Source organism: Zootoca vivipara, chromosome 9, assembly GCF_965207765.1.
Source record: "Zootoca vivipara chromosome 9, rZooViv2.hap1.1, whole genome shotgun sequence".
In the NCBI taxonomy this organism is placed as follows: Eukaryota; Metazoa; Chordata; class Lepidosauria; order Squamata; family Lacertidae; genus Zootoca; species Zootoca vivipara.
The window spans coordinates 57,538,964-57,560,619 of record NC_142592.1 but is presented as its reverse complement, the minus strand read 5'-3'; the positions used below and the strand labels follow the sequence as shown (position 1 = coordinate 57,560,619).

Sequence of the window (21,656 nt, the reverse complement as noted above, 5' to 3'; positions counted from 1 at the left end):
CATCTGAAGGCATCCCTGTTTAGGGAAGTTTTTAATGTTTGGTGTTTTATCATGTTTTTAATAGTCTGTTGGGAGCCGCCCAGAAGGGAAGGCCTGGCCAGATGGGCAGGGTATAAGTAATACATTATTATTATTATTATTATTATTATTATTATTATTATTATTATTACTACTGCTGCTGCTACTGCTACTACTACTACTACTACTACTACACTCATAACAGATTACAGTTCCTAGGATTCTCCATGGCTATTAAGCTTGTATCGTAGTGCTTCATTTGTGTGCTGTGTGTGACTATGGTATCTTTATGATATATATACTTTTATTTGCACATCTGCACAACACCGAGTGTAGGATGGAGGGGTAGACAGCATTCGCAGTCCAGGAGGAGCCAGCTTTTTGCAACAAGTGCAGCTGCAGCCTATCCCAACATAGGATTAACAGGCATCATTGCCCTGAACCTCGGATTCAGAACAGCAGTCAGTTTGGTTCAGAGCCTCTCTGTAACAGCCTGCCCCAGTCAGCCCACGATGGCTGCTGCCCTTCTGCATGAAATTCACTTCTTAATTTTAGTTTTACTTTTTTGTCTGCTTGCCACTAACCATTGCTTCCCTCCAAAAAAAGGCACTTTCTCCCTTCTGAATCGCAGCAAGCAGTTGCGACCAGAACACAGTCAAAACAGATAAATTTTGCACGGAGATTTCCCTTGCGATTCCCACCCCTACCCTGTTTTCATTAGCCCATTGCAATTATTTGGCAGGAGGGGTGCTGATGGAGATAGGACTTACTGCACTTAAATGTAGTGGTGTATACTTCCCCCCTCCTAATTAACTTTCTTATCTCAATTTAACTCGCATAATAACAAGAAATGTTATAACGATAAGCTATTGTTCATTTGCTTATGTGCATCCTTCCTGTCTTTATCGCTTTGCTCCCAGTTTCATCCACGGTTGCTTAATTAAAAGCATTGGAATATTAGCCCTGCATTATTTTTTTCCTTGATCCCAATACTTGAATTTTGCTGAGGTACTTTAGCCTTCCTCGGTATTTAAACCTTTATCTGTAGCGGGCAGATAAAGTTTGCTGCGCTTCCTATATTGGATTCACATAATTTTAATAGGCAATTGTTGCTTTGCGGTTGGAGTGGGGGGAGGGAGGAGGTCGTTTTTGCCACATAACGAGCTAATTAAACTGATTGGTTTCTGAAAAACCTGCATGCTCAAATAAGTTAATATAGACGGCTTGGATCTGTAAAAGAAGATGATCTGAGAATTGTTGTGGCGATATGTGGAATTTAACGCAACGGTCTCACTTGTGTGCCGGTTACAGAAGCGGGTGACCGAAGTGCACTCACACAAAAAAGATTGCCTTGCCCTGAGCTACTATCCTCCAGCAACAGCAGTGATGCCTCTTGTTGATATGAAACTGATGCCAGATGGGCAACTTCTAAGACCTGTATCCACGAAGGAGGGCAGAAAGCCCACAGCCAGGCAAGACAGCGATGGCGTCTCCAGCGCTAAGCCTCGGAAGGAAATCCATGGGACAATTTGGTTGCTGCTCGTGGAGCTGTGCGAAAAGTTCACCTTCTTTGGCATCGTCTGCAACATGATTCTCTTCTGCACCATCAAGCTTGGCTATCCCAACCACCAGGCGGCCACGATCAATCTCTGCTTTGTAGGCGCCTGCATGGTGACTCCGCTTCTGATGGGCTGGCTTGCCCAAGGCCTGGTGGGGCGGAGCAAACTGGCGTATATCTGTGCGTTTCTGCATTTCGTAGGTAGGTATCTGGTAGCGCCTCTTCCCAGGGATGGGGATGAAATCAGACACAGTTAGCATTCTAAGGCGAACCTACCCAATTTGGGCTTTCTGCAAACTATATGCAAACTGAAACAAGGCCATTTCTCTAAATTTGCACATCTCTGAATTTTGCAATTTCGCAAGGCAGTTCTGCAGCTAATGTCTGCTAAATGCATGTGCTTGGATATATTGTGTTTAAAAGTTGTAAGTGGAAATAACATGCAAGAATGTGTTGTATAGGGAGCATTGCTTTGCAAAGGTATGTATATTAGGGGGAATTGCATACAGTCGTGTGTATTAGAAGACTTCAACTGAAATGCTGGTGAATTTTCATGAGGACTTAAAAGAGAAAAGAAAAGAAAATCACTATTGTGATTTCCACTATTGTAGAAATGTGGACTTAAGAATGGAAAATATTATCCAATCCCTGCGACTTGATTGGGGTACTTTATTTGTTTTCTTTGATTGTCATTTATGTAGATGATGGATTCCCAAACTATTTTTGGTGGTTCTGGACAAAAACGGCAGTGCAGCAATAGAGCACCTTCTGCCATGGATGTAGCATGCCCTGCAACTGTGGTTGTGTATCCAGTATACATTTAAAGCACACCTGAAGCACATTTTCTTCCTCAAAGAATTCTGGGAATTGTAACTCTGTGTGGTGTGTGTGTGTGTGTGTGAACTACAATGCCCAGAATCCTTTGAGAGAAAGCATGTGCATCTTATTGTTGACATCCTTCTGTCTTGGGAGGCAATGAAGGAGTGTGCCTTTGACTGTAGAGATATGGGAGAGACATGTTTTGTTGCAGCAGAGGCAGATGAAGGCATCCGGTTCTGCTACTGCAGATGCACCGTGGCATTTCTTCTCTCTGCACTGCACCCAGCGGTCATCCCTCCTCTGGTCACTGCTGTGGATACAGGACCTGACTGCCGGTCTCCAGGCACTGCAGTCGTCTGCAAGGGATTCCCCCACGGCACGGTTGACATCGCCAGCCTTCCTGTCATATTTGTAACACAGAGTCGATCTGCCAATAGGCTGGTGACTGAAGCCAGCTCCTTGGGGATCCCTGAATCTTCCATTCTGTGGACAAGACCAACCAAGCCAGCGTAGATGTCACTGAGACAGGAGTGTGAACTTGCTGGAAATGTGGGCTTGGAAGAGCACATATGCTTTAAAGGTATAATAGTGTGTACGCAGCCTGATAGTCCTTTTGATGATGCTGGTGGGGGCAGACAGAGAATTGGCAAATCCTTTGGGGTGTTTAACACAGTCTGCTTACACAACTGTCCCCCAATTTTTTTTTAATTTAAAAAATGTCATAAGGAATACTTTCATTTCTTAGTTACCCTTTCATCCTGCCCTTCTCTCTCACGCTGCCTTTCATGTTGCAGGTACAGCCCTGTTACCTGTCGTCGCCTTCCCCTTTGAAGATTTTTTCATAGATAAGCACTACGTCCTCCACACCTTGGCTAGAAGAGAGCAGCAGGTCCTCTTTTACGTGGGGCTGTCGGCCACCTGCCTTGGCTCAGGTGGAATAAGAGCCATTGTGTGCCCCTTGAGCGTTTACGACCTTGATGCATACAGAGAAAAGGAGCTTCTGTCGTTTTTCAACTGGTCAGTGCTTGCCGCTGTTGCAATTGGGAGAATAGGGGTGGGGAAGGGGTGTCGCTTTGAAAGATCTTGGTAGCTGAGAACATCACCTTTTAATCTGAATAATAATAATAATAATAATAATAATAATAATAATAATAATAATAATAATAATTTATTATTTATACCCTGCCCATCTGGCCGGGCTTCCAACCGCCACTCTGGGCGGCTTCCAACGCACATCAAAATACATTAAAATATCACAGACTAAAAACTTCCCTAAAGAGGGCTGCCTTTATGTATTTTCTAAATGTCAGGTAGTTGTTTATCTCTCTGACCTCTGATGAGAGGGCGTTTCACAGGGCGGGTGCCACTACCAAGAAGGCCCTCTGCCTGGTTCCCTGTAGCTTTGCTTCTCACAGTGAGGGAACTGCCAGAAGGCCCTCGGCGCTGGATCGATGGAGGGTGGAGACGCTCCTTCAGGTATACTGGACCGAGGCCGTTTAGGGCTTTAAAGGTCAGCACCAGCACTTTGAATTGTGCTCGGAAACGTACTGGGAGCCAATGTAGATCTCTCAGGACCGGTGTTATGTGGTTCCGGCGGCTGCTCCCAGACACCAGTCTGGCTGCCGCATTCTGGATTAGTTGTAGTTTCCGGATCACCTTCAAAGGTAGCCCCACATAGAGCGCATTGCAGTAGTCCAAGCGGGAGATAACCAGAGCATGCACTACTCTGGTGAGACAGTCCGCGGGCAGGTAGGGTCCCAGCCTGCGTACCAAATGGTACATCCTGACTTCAATGTTGTCGGACTCTAACTCCCATCAGCCTCAGTCAGCATGATCAGGGACCAGAGATGATGGGAGTTGTAGTCCAACCACTTCTGCAGGGACACAGCCCCATGTGTTTTAAATCCTTGTTCCCTCCATTGTGCTTGAGGTACTCCTCTGTGAGACTGCCCCACTGGAAGGTCACCAGTTTTAAAATCTCCACCGAACAATTGTTGACAGGGATATTGGGTTGGCTGTTGAGCACTGGGTTTTTTTTAGTGTGTTTAGCTCTGCATCAAGGTTGGCCCTTAAATGCAACATGCTTGCTCAGAGGGTCCATACTTCTCAGTTGCCAGGTGCTAATGGCAAATGACTGGGGATGACCATCCTTTTCATATCCTTCTTGTAAGTTCCCAGAGGCGCATACTGTGTACCCAGCAAGCACCAGGTGCATTCTTGCATTCCTAGCACATTCCCTTCAGCAAACAACCTTCTTATTACCAACACACTCTTTCGACAGAAAAATAAATTTAAAACATGGAGGCACCCTCGGTCAAACCACTGGCACCTCTTAGACTATGTTATTGTCTGTGCTAAAGATTGCTGTGATGTGCTCCTTACCAGAGCTATGACAAGCGCTGACAACTGCTGGACAGATCACTGACTAATACGCTCCACGATGGCTATCAAGATTATACCTCAATGCAGGCTTCAAAATGAACACTCAAACCCTTCAAGATCCCATTAACACCAACAACTGGGAAATACTGGCCTGAGAGCACTCCAGTTGGAGAACAGCCTTTACCAAAGGTGTCATGGGCTTTGAAGACACTCAAACTCAGGACGCAAGGGAGAAACGTGCTAAGAGGAAGGCATGCTTGGCAAATCCACACCATGATCAACTCCCACCCAGAAACCAATGTCCCCACTGTGGAAGGACATGTGGATCCAGAATTGGCCTCCACAGTCACTTACAGAGTCATTGTTAATACCATGTTTATGGAAGACAATCTTACTTGGCTACGAGTGCTCACCAAAAAGATCCTAGGGTAGTGTGAGGAGTCCAGAAACAGCTGAAATGCCACAGTTTCCCCACAAGCAACTCGCTCTGCTTTCACAGAGCTGCTTTCTACCAGTGCAACATCAGAGAACATGGCAACATAAGAGCTAATAATTCCACACTTGTTGCAGGCCCACAGCCCCTAATAATTATCATTTAAACAAAAAGATGTTACGGAAAAGGGATCGTAGCAGATGCGTTGGCATAGAAGGATGTGGATGAGATGGCGCGGTTGTAGTGGTTAGAGTGAGGACGGGAGTGGCTACCTGGAGATGCCGGGGATTGAACTTGGGACCTTCTGCTTGCAAGGCAGATGCTCTTCCACTGAGCTATAGACCTTCCCCAAGGGAAGGAAGAATCACCTTTGTTCTGGTGCAGCTCTGGGAAGGTGCGCATGAGGCAAGGCTACCATTGTTGTGTTAAGTGAGGATAGGGATGCGGATGGCACTGTGGTCTAAATCACTGAGTCTCTTGGGCTTGCTGATCAGAAGGTTGGTGGTTCAAATCCCTGCAATGGGGTGAGCTCCTGTTGCTCTGTCCCAGCTCCTGCCAACCTCGCAGTTCAAAAGCACACCAGTGCAAGTAGATAAATAGGTACCGCTGTGGCGGGAAGGTAAATGGCGTTTCTGTGTGCTCTGGTTTCCGTCACGGTGTCCCGTTGCGCCAGAAGCGGTTTAGTCATGCTGGCCACATGAACCGGAAAGCTGTCTGTGGACAAACGGCGGCTCCCTTGGCCTGAAAGCGAGATGAGTGCCACAACCCCATAGTCGCCTTTGACTGGACTTAACTGTCGAGGTGTCCTTTACCTTTACTTTTTTTTTTTTACTAGTGGTTAGAGTGCTGGACTAAGAGTAGTTTCAAATCTTCCTCTCAGCCATTAAGCTTGGTCACATCTTCCCATCTAACCTACCTCGCAGGGCTCTTGTGAGGGTAAAGTGAGATGGGAGTTGGAAAAACCATGTACATCATCTTTAGCTCCTTAGAGAAAAGCTGGGACATAAATGTAAGGAATAATTTTATAGATATGAATGATTGCATTGTCGAACACTAGCCAACCTCTTTCTGGGTTAATAATAAATAGCACAGGGAGCCTAGCTGCAATGACTTACAAACTCTGAATAGCTCCATATAGATTTCCTGCAGAGGTCATAATAAATGCCTATTCCTCTGCGTGGCTCTCATCTGCATTGATATGAAACACATACATTTTAGTTACCTCTGATTAAAATACTTTCCCAAAGGCGTTACCGTCTGCATATCATTTTTTAAAAACAACAGCAGAGAGCCTTGTGGCACCACGAAGGCTCACAAATTTATTATAACAAAGAGACCAAGTCACAGGAACCCAATTACAAAGCATATTATTTTTGTAACTGGGTCCCCGAGACTTGGGCTTTCTGTTATCTTCATTTGGGGACCCCCCTCTTCTGTTTTCTTGTAACAAATTTATCGTGGCATAAGTTTCATGGGCTACAGCTGAGTTCATCAACACATACACACACGGCTGGGGGGGGGGAATTGTAAGCATTGGAGTCAGAGCGAAATAAAATTCAGAAAAGTCCATATAGTGACAATTGCATGATTGAACAATTGCCATTCACAAAACAGCTGTTGGTCACACAGGTGGCATCGGCAAATCAATTGGTATCTATAGTGTAATTAAAATTGCTTGCTTATCTCTGTTCACGAATAGCACTGAACTTTTTAATATTGATAATTAAATTATCAGTAGAAATATATTGGCTTTCTTCCATTGTGGTACAGTTTTCTAAAAGCATATTTTCAGTGCTTCCATAACCACCCCCTCCTCCCCGATTATATTGGTACATATCTCCATCTTTGGATTAAATCCAAACATTCTTAAATATTGCAGCTTTGCAGAAGGAAGCAAGATCGGTTTGGTTCCTCCAAGCAAATTCCTCCTCCTTGACCTACCTGAAGGAGAGAATAAGGAAGCAAAAAAAAATTCTTCCCCTTTGAAATAAATAAATAAATAAAATTCCAGGTTTTAATCCTTAATTAGCAACATCATTTTGATTAAATAAGACTCTGGAGAATTAAGTCTGAAGACCAATCTGAGCGATAGCTCAAGAGAATTTATTGTACTGCAGTCCTAGTAATTCAAAGGAGGCTCCTTTTTACCTCCTTTTTTCTTTTTGTTTAATCAAAGTGACACTTTCTCATGTTGATTACAAAGGGAAAGATTAATGCATGTAAAATGTACCCTTGGGGTAAACCGAGCGGGGCGGCGCTTGGGGCTTTTGCTGGGCAAAGGAAGGCAGGTAATAAAAAGCTAATTTCTCCAGCAGTGTGTGGTTTGAAGAAAGGACACATGGCTCCGATCTTAAATCTAGCATAATGAAGTTTAGTCTTTGGCCTCTTCATTGTAAGTACGCGTAATTATAGCTCAGGCCTTCTTTTTACTTGATAGCCGGTCATAAGGATCTGTCTAATTCAGCTATATGCTTTGAGAAGATAATTCACTGGCAATGCAGGCCTTTACGTTGACCATCAATTCTGCATCCAGAGTGTTGTCTGCCTTTACGATCGCCAAGTCAAGGAGAAAGGAGGCAATGAGGTATTGGCTGGTCCCCTCACGTGCAGGTCTGCAGCCCAGACATAGGCTGCATCCACACCGCAGTTTGTTCCATTTTTCCAACGCCTCTCTAACTGTTAATTTCTGCATTGTATTTGAGCCAAAAGCCACTTTCAGAAAACTATGGGGGTATACGTGCACGTTCCAAGCTCATTTCTGAGTTATCTGATTCCAGAAAAATCCATTGGCTGCTCTCTTAACCCAGAAAATTGCAGCAGTAAAGTGATGAAATTTCGGGTGGTAGATTGCCATGCAGTTCTTTCCTTTCTGTTTTCATGGGGTGACATTATCCAATGATATTTGCTGCTGTGCCAGACCGTGCTCACTGATGCGAATGAAATTGGGCACAACATGCTGGTATAGGAAACATAGCTCCAAGTACCCGTTTTCCCCGGGAAACCCCCATTTTTTCGTACCGTTTCCTGGCAGTCCCCCGTATCGGTTCCTCTCCCGTTATTCTCCATTATTCTTCTCCTGCTGGTGGCCTTTTTTGCTGCTGCTGCTTTGCCCATCTATGGGCACCGAAAATGGCCGGCACCGAAAGCCATGTCTATGCATGTCCGGAAGTGCGTAGACGCGACTGCCAGCGCCGGCCATTTTTGGTGCCCATAGTTTGGCAAAGCAACACCAGAAGTTGCGTCTACGCAACATCTGGTGTCACACGGCTGCCGATCCTGGATTTTGCAGTCCAGGACTTGGCAGGTATGATAGGAAACTCCCCATTTATGCAGGGGTTACATTCCGAGGCACTGTGTGTTTACGTGAAATCGCGTATATTTGAAACACCATTGGAAAAGCCTGAAACACTCTCTAAACCTTTGCAAGCCTTGGAAAACCCATTTAAAAACCAGCAGCACTTACCAGACACCAAACTCCATCATAATCGCTCCCTCCAAACCTCCTTGCTCAAACTCCAACTCTCCACAAGCCACAATGGTCAGTGCAAGGGATCCTGAGATTGCACTTGCAAAGGCTCGTGCAATTACTAGGTGCTGTTTTCATTCTTTTTTGCCCTTTCTGGGCTCTTTTGGGGCTGTTTTTGCCATTTTTAAAGCCACTTCTGGGTTTGGTGCGATCCACAAGTGCACGGTCACGTGTCAATTGGGCACACATCAATTTGTCATTGCCTGTATATCAGTCAAAACCCCACAGTTCCATAGCACAAAATGTGCTGCAATGTGAAAGCAATGTTACAAAACAGGATAGAAGCACTAGCATTATAATCAGGGGAAAAACTATGCAATATTCTCCACATCTGAATGCACCCCTAGGCTATGTGCACTTTAGAAGCTTAAAACGCAGTGAGATTGCATTTGTCTGCCACCTTTCACATTGCATTTGCGGGGAGGAGCCAGGGATGTCTTCACCTGAAGTGCAGTACCTGCTTTGTTTCCCCGCACCTGCAACCCCCTTCAAACACCTGTTCATGAAGTTGTTGTTGTCTGAGCATGTGTCATGGCTGTCTCAAATGACACACTTCGGTTTAGCTGAAAGGCGAAAATTGTAATAGTGAAATAAAAAAATCAGTCTTTGGAATCTAAATCAATGCTTGTGAAAACTGAAGGTGCTAAGCATCATCTTAAAGGGGGATCCTCCCTTCTCTCTCTCTGAAAAAGAAAGCATGCTTCTGACTGTGCCTCCCCCTTTTTTATAAAACAAAAGAAAAGAGATGTGTCATTGTTGCTGGATCAAGGATTCCAACCACTCCGAGCAAACCTTGGGCTTTGAATACCATATCATTCCCTTCAGGTTAATTTTTAGCTGTTGGAAGTCTTGCTTAGCAATGCCATACTTATATATTGTTGAAAAAGTTTTTCACCCACCCTTCAACTGAGAAGTCTCCTGGTCTGGCTTATGAATGGCCAATAAAAACAAGTCAGTCACTGCTCTCAGGCTAGCAATCTTAAAGTCACAATAAAAGAAAAAAGCAGCATTATAAGCAATTGGTCCAATACAGCACTCCTTGTTCTTCTCCCTGTTCAGTAGTAAGAAACTACACAGCTGCCACACTCCTTGACAGCAATCTCGGCAGATATAGGGAATGCGTGAAAATGGTGTGGTTTTGGAATAGTTCTGTTGATTTTTTTTTAATGCCTCCCCATTTCCCCTTCTTTTTAGCTTGTGTCCTTCTGTGAACTATGATACATTAGTTATCTACAGTATATTATTTATATTTAAAAAGGTAAAGCTAAAGGACCCCTGACAGTTAAGTCCAGTCGTGGACGACTCTGGGGTTGTTGTGCTCATCTTGCTTTACTGGCCGAGGGAGCCGACGTTTGTCCGCAGACAGTTTTTCCGGGTCATGGCCAACATGACTAAGCCACTTCTGGTGAAACCAGAGCAGCGCACAGAAACGCCATTTACCTTCCCACCGGAGAGCAGTACCTATTTATCTACTTGCACTTTGACGTGTTTTCGAACTGCTAGGTGGGCAGGAGCTGGGACCGAGGAACGGGAGCTCACCCCGTCGTGGGGATTTGAACCACCGACCTTCTGATCGGCAAGCCCTAGGCTCTGTGATTTAGACCACAGTGCTACCCGCATCCCTATTATTTATATTTACTTTCCATTGAAATGTGATTCATCCGATTATGTTTTATTGTTTTCTAAACTATGGGGGAAATTAATAGAGAGTATTTAAAAAACAAAACAGTAGAGGTGAAACTAGAGATTCTGAAAAACACAGGGCTGTAATTGAAGGCAGTAGTCCTCTGCCCAGTGCTGCCTTCTCTCACCTGTAACATGAGGTATTGATAAATATATAGGGTGGAACTCATTCTTTCTGTTCCAGTCATTATTTCTGTGCAAGCATTCTAGACAGAACAATAGCCCCTTTGCTCCCCCTGCATGCTATCCTGGGGATTCCCCTGATCCCTTTACCCAATTTTGGGGGGTGCAGTAGACACATGAGTCCTCTTACACAAGCAGAAGTCCTTCTGCAGGGCTTCTGCTGATAGAACTGGTTAGGTCAATCTCACCCATAGGGTGGCATTCAAGTAAGTCCCACTTAGAGTAGGCCCCTTGGAATTACTGAATCTAAGTTAGTCATGCCCATCAACTTCAGTGGGTTTGCTCTGAGGACTAAAGTTGAATACCACCCATCACGACAAATTGGATGGAAGAAAGAAAGAAAGAAAGAAGAATCCTCAGAACCATTTGCTTTTTTCATTGAAGCATAGAAGTACAAATGCAAATTTGAATCAGGTAACTAAAGTACTTTAGACCATTAGGAAAACCAAATTTCATGTTGTGCAGTGGAGAGGGAATCCTATGTATTGGTTGCATCTATGGTAAAATCTCACCAAACAGAATGGAATTTTTCAGGATCCTTCAAGCCTGGAGAAGAGTTTCTTCTCTAGAATGATTTTGGCCTTAAATGGAAAGTCTGGACTTTGAAGTCATCTTATTTTACTTGTTATTTTGTATTATATTTACTGTTTTAAATTAGGTTTTGTAATTTTGGATTATGCGGAATGCTTTATCTGAGTGGATGTAGCAACCGAGTAATTTCGTTGTTCCCGCAAGGGGACAATGACAATAAAGATATCTCATCTTAACATGTAATATATGAGTTGCTTTTTCAGCTAGCGCTGAACTCCATATATTTTATACCACAATGAGAGTCGCAAGTCCTGTAAGGTTTTCCATTTTTCCATAATTTTTATGTATGTATTTAATAGTCCCAAGTTCTGGTGATGGCCACCAGCATAGTTTGCTTTGAACTAGGAGGTGCAAGAAGAAATTTTTTTCATCTCAAGGGCCACATTCTCTCATAGAGAACTTTCTGGGGGCCGTGTTCCAGTGATGGGCAGAGCCAGAGGCAAGAGTGGACAGGGATGTGAATCAGTTTTTGCACAGTTGGTTACATTTCATCCAATCAAAATTAATAGGTTTCTACACTCGCAGGGTGATGTTAAACTACATTTTTTCCTCTCAGAATGTTGTTGTTGTTGTTTAGTCGTTTAGTCGTGTCCGACTCTTCGTGACCCCATGGACCAGAGCACGCCAGGCACTCCTGTCTTGCACTGCCTCCCGCAGTTTGGTCAAACTCATGTTCGTAGCTTGGAGAACACTGTTCAACCATCTCATCCTCTGTCATCCCCTTCTCCTAGTGCCCTCAATCTTTCCCAACATCAGGGTCTTTTCCAAGGATTCTTCTCTTCTCATGAGGTGGCCAAAGTATTGGAGCCTCAGCTTCACGATCTGTCCTTCCAGTGAGCACTCAGGGCTGATTTCCTTCAGAATTGATAGGTTTGATCTTCTTGCAGTCCATGGGACTCTCAAGAGTCTCCTCCAGCACCACAATTCAAAAGCATCAATTCTTCGGCGATCAGCCTTCTTTATGGTCCAGCTCTCACTTCCATACATCACTACTGGGAAAACCATAGCTTTAACTATACGGACCTTTGTCGGCAAGGTGATGTCTCTGCTTTTTAAGATGCTGTCTAGGTTTGTCATTGCTTTTCTCCCAAGAAGCAGGCGTCTTTTAATTTCGTGACTGCTGTCACCATCTGCAGTGATCAAGGAGCCCAAGAAAGTAAAATCTCTCACTGCCTCCATTTCTTCCCCTTCTATTTGCCAGGAGGTGATGGGACCAGTGGCCATGATCTTGGTTTTTTTGATGTTGAGCTTCAGACCATATTTTGCGCTCTCCTCTTTCACCCTCATTAAAAGGTTCTTTAATTCCTCCTCGCTTTCTGCCATCAAGGTTGTGTCATCTGCATATCTGCATATCTGCATATCCTCTCAGAATAGTCCGCTGAAATGAATGGACATGACTTAGACTGTGTTCACACCCCTGTCTACTGTGCACTCATCACGTTTCCAAAATGCATATGTATCCTGCGCTTTGTTGCAGAATACTGTTGTTTGCTGCGTTGTTCCTCAAACCAGTTTCCTGACAGTTCAGTTGGAGTCCGTAAGCCATTTCTAGTTCATCTCTAGTCAAGGTGTGGTGTGCCCCCTGGGGCAAAGGGAAACAAATGAAGCCAGGCTGGTGTGAACAGCAAGGTGTGGGAAGAGCTGCGAAATGCACCGGAAAAACAACCTCGCCGCACTCTGAGGGGGAACGCACCCCTGAGTCATGTTCATTAATTTCAGTCGGTCTATTCTGCGTAAACTGGCCAAGTGGGAGGCATAACCAGAACATGCATTCTATTATTTCACATAGGTGCATAGCTGCCAAGTTATCCCTTTTTTAAGGGAAATTCCCTTATGCTGAATAGGCTTCCTCGTGAGAAAAGGGAAAACTTGGCAGCTATGTATGTGGGGAGGGGAGGATGCGCAGAAAAGACAGTGCCTCTTTTCTGACAGTATGTTTGGGTGGGTGTAATGTCTTATTCTGTCCCCCACGTCCTAGTCCAGCGCTCTAACCGCGGCACCACAATGGCTCTAAATTGAGTATGCAAGACTCTCCGTTTCTGTGAGCAAAGTCAGAACTGTTACTCCTCCTTGTTCCTTGTGGCAAAATTGAGCCATCTTCAAGCAAAACGAGATAAGCTCGCATGGCTTATTTTCAATACAAATGTGTGCCTCTGCGTATACGTGTGTTTAATGGGAGCCGAAATGGTCCTAAGTAAATAAACAGCGTTGAAATTTTCAGAGCTTTCGACGGTGACCTTGGGAAAACTCCATTTCCTGGTGCTCCCGACATTTTGCTACCACCCCTGACAGCCGCCAAAGGGTTCTCGGTAGTGTTAAATTTACTCAAATTGGATCTGTCATTGTTTTCTCCCCCTTTGGCTGCTTGCTGTCTGTATTCCGCCAGGCTCTCTGCGCGGATGTTCTGCTCTGCTCTGACTCATCCGCTGTCATTCTTTGCTCTAACAAGATGAAAGATGATTTTGCTCAAAGTTAAAGCCAACCTGGGGATTCTTATGGTCTCTCTGGGCTTCCAACTTGTAAAGGTTCTGCCCTGACCTTTGGAGTCCTTAAATAACTCTTGATCTCAAATTACTAGATGTGGGGGGGGGGGAAGCTTCAGAATTATGGCTGTCAGTATGATTAAAGAAATCTTAGTTGATTAATTGTATGAATTTTAATTGACTGATTATTGGATGAAAGCAGCATGAACAAAAAGATAGTTCTGGAGGAAGGGAAGCTTACTTTCTCTGTAGCTTGACGTCTGTGTCAGAGATGCTAAGAGGCATTCTCTTCTGTGTGGGGAAAAGGGGAATGCCTCTTCTTTAGATGGCAACTGTCACTTCTTGTATTTAAATACTTTTTTATTTTAAAAAAGCACCACTGCCTGGTTTTTTTAAACTGGGGCAACCTTTTTAACTGGTTGATTGACTGAACATTGCAGCAGATCAGCATATTTTCCTCTAATAGCAAACTCCATACCTGCCAAGTTCCTCTCTGAAAAATAAGGGACCGGACCGAAAGTAGCATGCCAGAAGTCACACTGCAGCTATTTTGGAACTGGGCAGAGCAGCATCAAAAGTCGCTTCTGAGCATGCTCCGCCCAGTTCCAAAATGGCCGCTGCGCCAGAATAAACCGGGGGAAAACAAAAAAATCCATTTTTTTGGCTGGGGACAGCCGGAAAAATGGGGGTTTCCCGGGGGAAACGGGAGACTTGGCAGCTATGGCAAACTCTGGTGGTTGGGTGTCTGACTGTTTGGATGGGGAAACATCCTCCACAAAATGGTAGGAGTTTCTACATACTTGAGAGATTCACGAGATACATAGAAACAAATCTATCTATCTATCTGTAAATATTAAAAAAAAATTTCTTTTGTAGGTTCTCCCTTTTTCATTGCATATGCATCCCATATCGCCTGCATGATTTCGAACAATGAAGGCGGATGAAGAATTTCAGAGAGTAGGGGACGGTTGGCTCTGTTTTTAAAGTGTTGAGATGAATTCTAAATTAATAGGATCATCTTATAGGTAGCGGGTGTTGCAGTTAGTGTTATCATATCATTACTGTAAGATAAATTGGAAGCAGCAACAGATTAGAAGCTGCAATAGATTGACTTCCGGTCTACCGCCAGCGCTGTTCGGGGTTTTTTATTGTGTGATTTGGTGATGCCAATAAATATTTGACTTCAATGCACATGGAATTATTTTCTTCAACACTTCTGTGACTCTTTGGCCAAACCATTCAGTTTCCTGGTTATAAACAGAGAGGATACATGAAAACAGCCAACCAGGGAAGGGAACACAGAGGCACTTCTTAATGCACACACAAAAATGGAGTACACTTATAAGATCTTGAAATAACAAAATTCCATCTGAGCTTCTACAATGGACTTTGTTGATTAACGGGAGTATTTTGGTGTAGCTTGGGAGTTGCTGCCTTTAAATATGGAAAGGAAGGCACAGGGCATTGCCAAAAATGGACCTGATTTCCCCCAAAACTATAGTCCAGAATGAATGTAATTTTAAAACAAACTGATATCTTCTAATGAATAGTGGTTCTTCTTCACATCCCTCCAAACATGACTCTTGTGGGCATTTCTCTTCTTTTCTCCTGTAGGTTTTATTGGCTGGAAAATTTAAGTTCTGCCATTGTCTTGGTCATCATTTCATACATCCAGCAGTCGGTAGCCAAAAACCTTGGCTTTCTTATCCCCTTTGTGTCTGTCCTGATGGCTCTGATCACCATCCATATGGCGCGCAGTGAAATGATTTACCAACCCCCAAAAGGTAACCCATTAAATTACGTGAAGAATCCTTTGTGGTGGTGGTTAAATTTGGGTTGTGGGAGAGAAAGAAAATCTTTGAAGTTCTAAAAAATGCAGGTTTGAATCTATTTAATTTGTACTCAGGGGTGTCCAAAAGCATATATTCCAGCATGATATATTATTGCCGGGGTGTGTATTGCAGTCTGGCATATCAAGGGCACTTGGGAAAGTCCTGGAGGCCCTGAGTATTGCCAGTAGCTTAAGATGGCCATGTATCTACATTACTACAGTCCTGTGTTTGAAGGGCAGTCTGTCAGTTTGCATTTTTTTGGTGCAGAAAGCATTGATCTGATGTATAGAGATCTTTCCTTTTCTTATTAATTCAAGAGGGTTCTGGAAGCTTCTCTGTGTGAAAGGAAGAAGCAGAAGGTTCATGATGTTTGGGTTATTCCTTCAGAGAAGCTGAGTACAGCTGGCTTAAACTGGTTCTGCTCATAGCTGCCAAGTTATCCCTTATTTTAAGGGATTTTCCCTTATGCTGAATAGGCTTCCTCGCGAGAAAAGGGAAAACTTGGCAGCTATGGTTCTGCTATCTCTTCGGTCAAGGTCTTGCTGACTATAAAAGTAAGGCCAGAAGTAGCCTCTGTTTCACTTTCTCTTTCTATCTCTTTTCCTTCGGGTGTGGTGTTCTGTACACAGTATGCATAGTGTTAATGTTTAGACTTATTCTAAATTATTGTAAGTTTAAATTGAGTGCTGCAACTGGATTTCTTATGGAGAGTGCCAATCCTGAATGTATTGGATTTGTGACCATTATGCTCATTTGCCTTCAGTAGCAATAATAATAATAATAATAATAATAATAATAATAATAATAATAATAATAAATAATTTATTATTTATACCCTGCCCATCTGGCCGGGTTCCCCCAGCCACTCTGGGCGGCTTCCAACAAAACATTAAAATACAGAAATCCATCAAACATTAAAAGCAGTAATAATAATAATAATAATAATAATAATAATTTATTTATTTATACCCTGCCCGGGTTCCCCCAGCCACTCTGGGCGGCTTCCAACAAAATATTAAAATCCAGTAAAGCTTTGCTGGATGAAATATTAATTGCCTCTGGTCTATTTTGAGCGGATCCTGCAATGTGTTTTAAGTTTTTACTCTGCTAACTATACATTGGAGTTCTGCTCTGGCTAAATATTGAGTAGAATTTCATAACACAGTCTGGCCCAAGTCCAGTTCAAAGATAAAGAAACTTAACAATGGAGGGAGGACATGGACAATTGACTAAGTAGGGTCACAGTGTGACAATGCATGCTGGGCTTCCAACCAGCCACTCTGGTGGTGTCATCAGTGGAAGCAGGGCTGGTTCAAGACATTTTGCTGCCTGAGGCAAAGGACAAGATGGCACCCTCCCATAAGGCATGTACAGAAGCCAGTTGAACCTTACTCTGATACTGGTGAAAGGAGCGTATCTTCCACTGTCCTTCTGGGCAGTAGGCTAGGGTAGGGGTATCAGGCACTCACTGTTCTGTCCCTTCCCTGCACCTCTGCATCTGCCACCTGAGGCAGCCTCAGTCTGCCTCATTGTAGGGCCGGCCTTGAGTGGAAGTGGTGCTGGACTGACCGAGTTTGTTACCAGACTGCTTCCAATCCATTTAATATCATTATATCTGCCTTTACCTTTTGGCTGCCTTTGCTGTTTGCATTCTGGGACGACAGAGAAGGCAGTAAGAACTTCTACAGCAGAACAGGCCCTTAAGTCTGTGTATTGTGTTGTTTTGACTGTCGGCAAGTATGCTAATGTCTTGGCGTTCTTCCCCATATTTGCTTAAAAATAAATCTTGTTAATTTCTGCTAATTTCTCAAGACAGCAAGTAGGGTATATCTTGGCCACTAAGCACAGGACAAGAATTTCTTGAGAAAACTCTTTCTTCCCACCCACCCCCACCCCTTGGTTACCTTCAATCTGGTATTTTGTTATACATAGCAGATGAAATGAGCAGTTTCAATTCTGCTGCTAACAAAGGCGCCTGTGTTCCTTCCAGCCAGAATGGGGCATATAGGAAAGAGATACTGGGGGTTTATTGTAGCAAACAAACAGCGCTGTGCCAAAAAAAGAAAGAAAATGAAAATAAATCTTGCACGTTTTATTTCAACCATCCTTCATAAACTTATGAGAACAGAAATGGCATTGGAAAAATTATGAAAGAGGGGGACAAATTTCTGTGCAACTTTCATAGGCAAGTATGGCTGCCTTCACCCTTAGAAACACTCCCAGTGGATGGGTGGGGAGGGACATGTGCAGTTGCTGACCACAATGCCTATGGCCAAACCTCACATCTGTAGCCAATAAAGTTGTGGCCTTATTTGATCCCAAACCAATATGCCGTGTGTTGTCTACAGGGTAGTTACGGGGCCTCCATACGCAAATGGTAATAGTGTAGTTCATCTTTAAAAATGAGTTATTTAAGATCAGCCTGCAGATATGTAGTGGCACTGGGGTTTAAGTTTCCTAGGTTTGCATTCAACGCTACTTCCTCTAGATTGCACAAGTTTTCATTTTTGCTGCAGTTTGGCTTTCACTTTTTGTTGTTGCTGGCATTGTTCTCCTGCTTCACTGTTTCCCTTTTAGGAGGCAGCTTGAGTGTTGCATGGCTAGCTCCCCCCCCCCCTTCTTAATAGCTGAGTTTATAACCTTATTTTGGCTTCTTCCAATCAGATGAGTCGTCTGGAATTCTTCCCCCAAGTCAATAATTCAAGTCCATAGGTGACCTTAAAGAAATGATTGCATTTTATTTTAAGGTAGCTTTTCTCTCCCTTTCCAAATGTGGGCCATGCATATGTCAAGCAGGGATTTCATTTGCATTTCTTCGCCTAGCTATAATTTTGACAATTGGCAGTTGACCAAAGATTGGGAGAAGGGGAGGGGAATCATCTAGAGAGCCATGTAGACTTTTTAAGAACCGTAATTAAGTAATATAGATTAGTTCAAGGTCAGAAGAATAGAATACTGGAGCCAAGATTTTCCAGGAGAAAGAGTGAGAAGAGAGGACTATCTCTTGCAAAACATTTTAATCTGCTCCTCTAGTGTAGCCACCAAAGTCCAACAACTGTGTGTATATTTGGGTGGGTATGTATTACACATATATACTTGCTACTGCAGAGCCAACTCCAATTTCTATATGGAGCTTTAAAGGTAAAGGTAAATGACCCCTGGACGGTTAAGTCCAGTCAAAGGCCACTATGGGGTAGCGGTGCTCATCTCGCTTTCAGGCCGAGGGAGCTGGCATTTGTCCACAGACAGCTTTCCGGGTCATGTGGTCAGCATGACTAAACCGCTTCTGGCACAACGGGACACCATGACGGAAATCAGAGTGCACACGGAAACACTGTTTACCTTCCCACCACAGTGGTACCTATTTATCTACTTGCACTGGCATGCTTTCAAACTGCTAGGTTGGCGGGAGCTGAGACAGAGCAATGGGAGCCCAACCCGCTGCACAGATTCAAACCACCAACCTTCCAATCGGCAAGCCCAAGAGGCTCAGTGGCTTAGACCATAGCTGCCAAGTCTCACGTTTTTCACGGGAAACCCCCCGTATTTTGTTACCGTTTCCCGCTGTTATCCTGAATTGATTATATCCCATAAAGCTCCTGCCGGCAGCCATGTCCCGGCTCCCGGCTGTCTGCACATGTCTGCAGACACGGGCAGCCTGGCACCGGAAGTCGCTTCTACGCATGTCTGGACATGCATAGAAACGACTTCAGGTGCCGCTCTGCCCATGTCTGGGCACCGGAAATCAGGCTGCGCCAGCACCAGAAGTCACTTCTACGCATGTCTGGACATGCGTAGAAACGATTTCCGGTGCCACGCCGCCGCTGATCCTGGATTTTTCAATCCGGGAGTTGGAGGGTATGGCTTAGACCACAGTGCCACTATTCGTACAGCTCTATGCAATGGTTTGTTAAGGGTTCTTGGTGTTATTAGGAGACCTCAGTTCCTTCCCAGAGCTGTAATCTCAGAAAATGCCATGATAATTTCCCCAGGGGGTTGGGCTAGATGACCCTCAGGGTCCCTTCCAACTCTACAATTTGATGATTCAATGACTCTGTTGTGGTTCTTTGCCTCCTCTCACTTTTCCATAGGTAATGGCCTGTTGACAGTCTGTGGCGTCGTTGCTAATGCACTGAGAGTATGCTGTGTAAAATGCCGCTACTTTGGTGGGGATGTCACAAACTGGCTAGACCATGCCAAGGAGAACTACGGTGGCCAGTACAGTGAAACTCAAGTGGAAAGCACAAAATTGCTTGTCCGTCTCTTCCCTTTCATTGCCTTCCAAATCCTCTATAGGATATGTGTTGTACAGGTAAGGGTGTGACTCCTCGTAGTTCTAAATCCATTTTTTAAAATACAATCCAAGAGCAAGCAGATTTATAATAAAATGCATACCCTCCAACACGTCGCAGTGAAAAATGGGAATGCCATCTTCTAGGGCCTCACTTCTGTGTGAGTCACATGACCCACATGAGATCGCAACCCCGGAAAAACATTTTTTTCGGCATGGCACCCAAAAACATGGGTTTTGAGGTGCCACGAGATTGCGGCCCGGAAAACGCATTTTTTTCTGGGGTGAGATCATGGCATGGAATTGTGATACCCCAAATGACCACCATGCTCTTGTGGGGAAAAAACTAGATTTCTCTGTTTTTCCAGGGCAGTTGAAGGGCGTAACGGCCACTATAGGTCATTGTACTACAGGATCCTGTCGTACTTCAACGCTGCATCTGGTTCAATCTAAAAATACTGTTTCACTCATGAGCTCATAAATTTGAAAGGTGACCACTCACAGCCTTGTAATTTTGAAACCAGGAACTATCCTTGCAAGCTCTTTGGAGATGCGGCTGGGGCTTTGCAGCAGCAGATTCTGAAGTACTTGGAAGTAGCTTGGAACTGAATTGTTAAGTGCCCTCTGCCGGGCAATATGGTTATAGAAAAAAAGAGGGAATGAAATAATCAAGAGGTTGGAGCGCATCTTCCCGGTGAGGAAAGGCAAAAATGTTTGCAAGTTTTTAGTACAGAAAAACAAAAGCAAATACTGAGATGCTTTTTTGTTTATGGCCGGCGATAGAGAAAGGGTCCTCTATTCCTACCATAATTCTAGAATTTGGGGTCCTACACTGAGGCAGCCTGGCAATGACTTCAGAACTGAGAAAAGGATGTTCTTCACACAATGCATAACCTGAATTTATAGAATTCACTTTCATGGAAGGAGGAAACAGCCCCTTGCTTTGGCGATCCTTACAAAAAATTAAACAAATTGTGCCTGCTTCAACCACAGCCTTCTCATTTCTCCTATATATCAACCTAGAATAAAGCATTCACCTTTAAAATGGGCATGGACAAAAGTGGGAGAATTGTTCCCCCTATAAACAGAAGCCGATTATGCCAACAAGCAAATGTTATGGTCTTTCCCCCTTTTGATGTAGATACCATCAGGATATTATCTGCAGGCAATGAATTCAAATTTGAATCTGAATGGGTTTCTCTTGCCAGTAGCAGCCATGAATGTGATAAGCATCCTGCCATTCTTAATTCTGGCTCCTGTGCTGGAGTGTCTCAACACTTGTCTCTTTAGTCCTGAAACAAGGGGACGATTCCCGGCAGTCTGTATTGGTGAGTACTAATATACACTAATTTTCATGTGCAAGAGCTATTGGTTTTGTGTTTCTTGGCAGCCAAACAGTATTTGTAAATTTAATGAATTGTTTTGAGGTGATGCGGAGGATCTGTTAACTAAAACGCTTGGGTATAATTGATTGTGGCTTCATTGATTCTTACCTTTCCTTGACAGTATATCTGTAAAGGGGCACCTTCATTATTAAGCACGTCTTCAGTACCTGAGCAATGTGTGGTTTTACGCTGGGAAAACAGTACAATTATTTTGTTCCTTGCATTTTGCAGCTTTCCTTTCCTCTAAGGAGATCATAAACACCTTGTACCTTCACAACATCCTTGTAAGGTAGGCTAGGCTGAGAGATAATGGTATGCCCCAAGCCATCCAGCAAACTCATGGCTGTGCAGAGATCTGGCATTTTCTGCGAGCTACATGGGGAATTTTGTTGCTGGGTCGCCAATATCAGTACTGTAAATAAATAAAACTAAACCCGGTCTTTCTGCAACTTAGCCCAATGTTTTGCCAACC

The 21,656-nt window shown here is 43.9% G+C and overlaps 2 protein-coding genes across 2 annotated transcripts in view; one reads left to right on the top strand and one right to left on the bottom strand.

Annotated features, from left to right (window-relative positions):
* MGST1 (microsomal glutathione S-transferase 1) overlaps positions 1-21,656 on the bottom strand; it is a 70,691-nt gene that overhangs the window by 42,698 nt on the left and 6,337 nt on the right. The gene's annotated exons all lie outside the window — the stretch shown is intronic.
* Positions 1,170-21,656, top strand: part of SLC15A5 (solute carrier family 15 member 5) — a 43,390-nt gene continuing 22,903 nt past the window's right edge. The window contains exons 1-5 of the mRNA XM_035127308.3: positions 1,170-1,777; positions 3,190-3,412; positions 15,291-15,460; positions 19,600-19,820; positions 20,941-21,127. Coding sequence (XP_034983199.1) covers positions 1,405-1,777; positions 3,190-3,412; positions 15,291-15,460; positions 19,600-19,820; positions 20,941-21,127 — 1,174 coding nt within the window. The 5' untranslated portion in view covers positions 1,170-1,404. The remainder of the gene's footprint in view (positions 1,778-3,189; positions 3,413-15,290; positions 15,461-19,599; positions 19,821-20,940; positions 21,128-21,656) is intronic.